Source organism: Rhinopithecus bieti, unplaced genomic scaffold, assembly GCF_001698545.2.
Source record: "Rhinopithecus bieti isolate Rb0 unplaced genomic scaffold, ASM169854v2 scaffold_11964, whole genome shotgun sequence".
Taxonomy (NCBI): Eukaryota; Metazoa; Chordata; class Mammalia; order Primates; family Cercopithecidae; genus Rhinopithecus; species Rhinopithecus bieti.
In genome coordinates, this window is record NW_016807677.1 from 7,084,136 (window position 1) to 7,090,852 (window position 6,717).

A 6,717-nucleotide genomic window follows, 5' to 3' on the forward strand; every position below is an offset into this window, starting at 1 on the left:
TTTTGAGACAGAATCTCACTCTGTCACCCAGCCTGGAGTGCAGTGGCATGATCTCTGCTCACTGCCACCTCTGCCTCCCGGATTCAAGCTATTCGCCTGCCTTAGCCTCCTGAGTAGATGGGATATAGGCACCCACCACCATGCCTGGCTAATTTTGTATTTTAGTAGAGACGGGGATTTCACCATGTTGGCCAGGCTGGTCTCGAACTCCTGACCTCAAATGATCTGCCTGCCTCAGCTTCCCAAAGTGCTGGGATTACAGGCATAAGCCACTATGTCCGGCCTGATTTTCATTCTTTTAGAGTGTTAACTCCTTTTTGGTTTAGGAGCCCTGCAGAGAGAATACTTCTTCCATCTTAGAAGTAGGAATTCCTTGTATAGTCCAGACTTACAGTAAAGATCTGTCAAGAATAAATTGGGTTACATTAGTGTGTCATTTACTATGGTATCCTAGAATCACTTTAGTTAGACCTGTTGTGGTGCTAGCTTGAGATTTTCTTGATACCAAATAAGAATACTATAATAGATATAAATAAAATACTTTTTAAATAAAAAAGTACTTCATGATTGTCAGCTAATTTTATTATAATTGGTGAGTCCATTCGTATATATAAAAGACTTGTATTTTACTAGATGTTTTGAGGTAGTAAACTTGTCAGACAGCGAAATAGCATGTCTTTTGTATTGGAAATGCTAGCTCTTTCACTTTATTACATGTTGGGCACTATTTGGTATTGTTTTGGCTGTTTTACAAGAGTCTCCTGCTCCAGGTGCCTCATTAGCTATGTTAAGCACACAGTTTCTTATCTGAAAATTAAAAATGCATTGTGCTGTATACACCATAGACTACTATGCAACCATAAAAAGGAACAAGATAATGTCCTTTGCAGGGACATGGATGGAACTGAAAGCCATTGTCTTCAGCAAACTAACACAGAAACAGAAAACCAAACACCACATGTTCTCACTTATGAATGGGAGCTGAACGATGAGAACACATGGACACACGGAGGGGAGCAACACACACTGGGGCCTGTGGAGGGGGACGGAGGGAGGGAGAGAGGGAGAGAGCATAGGATAATAGCTAATGCATGCTGGGCGTAGTATCTAGGTGATCGGTTGATCTGTGCAGCAAACCACCATGGCTCAAGTTTACCTGTGTAACAAATCTGCACGTCCTGCACGTGTACCCCAGAACTTAAAATAAAAAAAGTTTAAAAACAGGAAAAAAATGCATTGTGCTGATAGTTTTTGCATATATCTCTTAGTGCTATTTCTCATATATAAGAACATACTAAGCCTATTAATATTTCTTGAATGGATGGACAAATGGACTTCAGTTAAAGAAACTGCACCTTCAGTCAGGTGCAGTGACTCAGGCATGTGATCCCAGCACTTTGGGAGGCCGAGGTGAGCGGATCACTTGAGGCCAGGAGTTCGAGACCAGCCTGGCCAACACGGTGAAACCCCGTCTCTACTAAAAATACAAAAATTAGCTGGGCGTGGTGGTGCACGCCTTTCATCCCAGCTACTCAGGAGGCTGAGGCACGTGAATTGCTTGAACCCAGGAGACAGAGGTTGCAGTGAGCCGAAACTGCACCACTGCACTCCACCCTGGGTGACAGAGCGAGACCCTGTCTCAAAAAAAAAAAAAAAAAATTGAATAAATTGCTTTTGAACATTAATCTTGTGTCCTCATAGTACTTACTGTCTAATTAGACTGCAGACACACAAATAGATAATTACAGGACAGTGTCTTATGTGCTACACGGGAAAGATAGGGAATCATAGGAGCAAGTCCCTCTGGTGGTGTCAAGAAAGGTGTGACTCTTGAGCTGAGCCTGGAAGGAAGAGTAGGAGTGTCCTTAGTAAATGCTAGGGGGATACATTTCTGACAAATGGAATGTCAAATATAGGGACTGCTGAGGCAAAAAGATTGAATATTGAGTTCTTTATAAAAACTTATTTTTACAGCATTGTTTGGATTTGAGGTAGAAACTATTCACACATGAGCAAGATGATTTCAATCACTCCATTGTGGTTATGATCATATATTTACCCTCTCTGTTGTTCTTGGTTTTCTTTTCTTTTTTCTTTTTTTTTTTTTGAGATGGAGTTTCACTCTTGTTGCCCAGGCTAGAGTGCAATGGGGCAACCTCGGCTCCCTGCAACCTCTGCCTCCTGAGTTCAAGCAATTCTCTTGCCTCAGCCTCCTGAGTAGCTGGGATTACAGGCATGGACCACCAGGCCCAGCTAATTTTGTATTTTTAGTAGAGATGGGGTTTCTCCATGTTGGTCTGGTCAGGCTGGTCATGAATTTCTTGGGGTTTTCAAAGGGACCTTTCTACACTTTCCTGGCTAGGTAGCATGTATTAGTAAGACATTCTAGACTTGAGCTGACACCTTTCATTTGAAGCCGGGGGAAATAAAGGGAGTAAATTTTCAAAGATATTAATTACAGTATCTTCTAATTATTGAATGCCTAGTATGCGTCAGAAGTTATTCACATACCATCTTCTTCCCCTAAAAAAACTCTGAGACAGGCCTTATTTATCTTTATTCCTGGATGAAGAAACTGAGATTGAGATGCTGAGGAATATGCCACATAGTTAAATAAGTAGCAAAAGTGGGATGAGAGTCCAGTGTTGTCTGACTTCAAAGCCCGTGTTCTTTCCACCAAAAACAAGACCCTTAGCAAAAACCCTGGAGTTTGACTACTGAGACTTTACCAGAGAATAAGCTTACAAAAACAGAGCATGAGTTGAGGGTGCAGAAGATAGGATCCAATCTATAGAATAGGTGGAAAATTATACCTTTGAAGGTTTGTGCATTTTGGCTTAGAAAGTGATCAGGAGCCCCTAGCGAGCTTGAGTGGCAGAGTGACATGCACACTGGCAAGTTCTCTTTTACATGGGAGTGCTGTACCAGACCCTTTTGTTGAAGAAAGAAGGAGTGTTTGGATAAGGTAAAGAATACTTGGCACTTAGAAAATTTAGAGGATAGACTAGAATTGCGAAGTCTTAGGCAAAACGTCTCTGTGGGGTCACAGATCAAGAGGTGAAATTTAGTGTTGCAGAAAAGAAAGTGATTGGTCTTGGCACTGATTTTGCCCCTCATAACTTTTCAAGTTCTCAGATGTTGATGTTGGCAAGTATTTTTGTCTGGTGAGTGAAGAGTGGTGCTCTCTGCTGAGGAGTGCACAGGCCTGGAGAAGGCATGGGAATACACTTACAGGAAACGCTCTTGCCTCAGAAAGAACAGTGAGTCTGCTCAGGATGCCACTTTGCAGCTTAGGACAGGATCCCATTGCCTGTTTACATGTTTTATCAGCATCTGTCTGATCACTGGATGGAAAGATTCAGAGGATACCCACAAATGCCCTCTGTTGGGAGGCCCACAGGTTTCCATAATTGCAGTGGCAAAGGAAGAAGCCCTAGTGGGGTCTTATCAGTCCTTCTTAGAATTCACTGCCAGCCAGAACTGTTCTAGAGCCTTTGCTCTTTTGTTAATCATCTCTCTTGAACCTTAGTGGCTTTTCCCTCTCAGTGGTACAAATTTGACATTTATAAGGATGACTTACCATGATTTAGTTCCTACAGTTCTATAAAATTATAACTTTTTGAAGTAGTTCTTCTTCGTTCAATCTACGGAGCAGTAAACATTATCCTTTCTTTTAGCTTCTTTGAAAGCTTCCCTTAGCTCATTTGATTGAAAGGACTTGAGGCACTTTCCATAAAGAGGAAGATGGGTGAGTCACCCCCTACAGAGACCCTGGTGCCAGCTTTCCTTCACCTAAACATCTTGTACCAGTTCAGTGCTTAGCTTGTCATTCTGACATGGTTTTTTGCATAGTTCAGCTCTAATGTTTTCTGAGCAGCAGCATTAAATATCTCCCTGGAAAGAGATAAAAGTTTATACCCTTTCCTTTCCTAAGGCAGATGTGTCATCAAGCGGGGAGGACTCTGGCTGAGAGAAGTCACTCTTTTGTTCCCTTTTGCTCTTGTTTTAAGACTGTTGACACTTGAACCTTCTTCACTATTGGCTTATCCCCCAGTTTTTGCCCCATCTTTCAGGGAAATAACAGTCTATTATGAAATGTTCACAGCCTAGTTGGAAACTTGATTTATGAGCTCTGAATACATAAAAATGATTGCATTTACCAACTTAATACTTTTGTTTCCTCATCTCAGAGTACAGTATACCTAGATAAAAAGATAGCTCTAACAGGAAGATATAGTAAGTTGTGTTAGAGACAAATATTTTCTGAAAGCTAAAGTGCTTTCCTGAAAAAAACAGTCTATATTTGCAAATATCAAAGAGACAAGTGACTTTTTCCTATTGGTGCTTAACATCTGCAATAGATAATAGAAAGGATAACTCCCTTTCTGTCTGGTCACTCTATGGTTTTTCTTCACAAGCTCAGATTTTCAGAATCTTGTTAAGAAAAAGGTGAGTCAGAGGTTGCTAGCATTGCCTCCGCACTCATGGTCAGGAGAGGATTGTGCAAAAGCTTACCTCTCTGGAAATTGGATTCTAAAGGACTCAGTTTAAAAAATATGTTGTTAAATTCTAATTAAGATTCAGAGAAGACATTTTTTATTTGAAAATAAAACCATCCATTGGTTTTCTATAACCCAAATGCATATTTGTAAAGAATACAAGATTAAAATGTCCCTAATGAACTGGGCCTGGAATAGGACCTCTGTTCATGAATAATCTCTATCATTGTATTGAGACAGGAAGGAGTGAGCTTCCCCCAAAAGTGACACACACAGTTGAACTTGAACTCTTCCTTAGTGTAACCTCCCTCCCTCTTACTTCTCCCCTAAATGTTTCTAGCATTATGGGTTTGGTTTCTAATCTTATTTTGCTGTGCAAGCTGCAAGAATGTCAGGTTTTTCTGACTATTCCTCTGCCTTCTGATTACCCTTTTAAGCAATGCTGATTGCAGGAAATTGCTATGGTGCAAGGCGGGTGTCACAACACACAGTGATTAAAACCCGCATGTGTCATTCACTGCTTGATTGAAGTAATCATACAGAGGGGAAAAGCAGATGAAAAACCTGCTAAATGTGCAGAGGGGGTCTGCTTCTCATCATTTGGGTGTAAGGATTTTGAGTTCAAGAATAAAACAAGTGTGAGTGAGGCTTGTGTTTTAGTGATTTTGCTTCATTCTGAATCCTTAAAGCTTCTAAGCAAGGCCTGGGTCTCTGAACATGATCTAAGAAAACAGGTTGTTGCTTTTACCAAACACATGTTGCCCAATGTACGCGACTATAAAATAGTGGTTGAGCATATCAAGGGGAAAGATGTTAGAATGTAAATGGGACAAGCAGGTGAAAACAAAATGGGACAGGCCTGAATAGCTCCAATTAAGTTCCTTATTTTTATTTTTATTTGAGACAGGGTCTCACTCTGTCACCCAGGCTGGAGTGCAGTGGCACAGTCCACTGCAGCCTTAACCTCCTGGGCTCAAGCAGTCCTCCCATCTCAGCCTCCCTAGTAGCTGGAATTACAGGCATGATCCACCACACCCAGCCACCAGCTAAGTTCTTTTATCACTCTTTCCTTTGGTCTGCATGATGTTGAGAGAATAGTTAAATTGAAATGGCAGTTTTATTATTTTAGCCTTGTGTGACTCTAAAGCTATTTAAATTATTTGGTGGTTCTCAAAAGTATTAGTTCCATTTGGGCGTAGCAATTTGGGCTAGATATAGTGGTCAGTATAGAAAATACAGTATAGAAAATATTTGAAACTTGATTTCTCCCTAAATCCTCGTGACCAGTCCCATTCTCTTCCATCTTGTGCTCTTGTGCTTCTTTTATGTGGCTTAGCATGGGAAGAGTGGGCTGTGGACTCTCATTCCCATGAGGCATAGGATCATCAGTGTTACTCAAACAAAGAATATTTTATGTCAAGCACTGTAATAGGTGTTAAAGGCATCCACTAATGATTTCTTACCTTTATGTCTCCCTCAGGTACAGAACCCTGGTATTTCTATTTAATTAATGGATTTCTGAATTTCAATGTAGGCTTTGCTTTGGCTCTCCTAGTCCTACCACTGACTTCTCTTATGGAATACCTACTGCAGAGATTTCATGGTGAGTGGTCTAAGAGATACCCTGGTGAGTAGTGTAAGAGATACCTTGATACCAGTTAGGTGTTTTGGGAGGAAAGAGAAAGTAATGATGTATATCAAGAACTGAAGGAAAATCCTACTTTATTTTCCACATTCTTCCTATGGAAATGGTTGGCTTACTGAATTTTCAGTCTGTATTTGTTGATCTGTTGAACCCTTATGAAGATGTGGTACATTGGGGCAAATTAAATTGACAGGAGGAAGAGCTTCACTATTGCTTTAAGTGAGGAAGTCAATATAATTTACACAATCACCAAGGGAAGTAAAAATGTTTATAAAATCCCAGAAGGAGGCTGGGCGCGGTGGCTCACGCCTGTAATCCCAGCACTTCGGGAGGCCAAGGCGGTTGGATCACCTGAGGTCAGGAGTTAAAGACCAGCCTGGCCAACGTGGTGAAGCCCCATCTCTACTAAAAATACAAAAATTAGCCAGATGTGGTGGTGGGTGCCTGTAATCCCAGTTACTAGGGAGGCTGAGGCAGGAGAATTGCTTGAACCCAGGAGGCAGAGGTTATAGTGAGCCAAGATCCTGCGCCACTGCACTCCAGCTGGGCAAACTCCATCTCAAAAAAAAAAAA

At 41.2% G+C, this 6,717-nt stretch overlaps 1 protein-coding gene across 1 annotated transcript in view; it reads left to right on the plus strand.

The window, feature by feature from the left end:
* Positions 1-6,717, plus strand: part of LOC108536463 (alpha-1,2-mannosyltransferase ALG9-like) — a 100,612-nt gene that overhangs the window by 33,911 nt on the left and 59,984 nt on the right. The window contains 4 exon segments of the mRNA XM_017883236.1: positions 1,152-1,160; positions 3,490-3,504; positions 5,593-5,675; positions 5,905-6,102. Of these exon segments, the coding sequence (XP_017738725.1) occupies positions 1,152-1,160; positions 3,490-3,504; positions 5,593-5,675; positions 5,905-6,102 (305 nt within the window).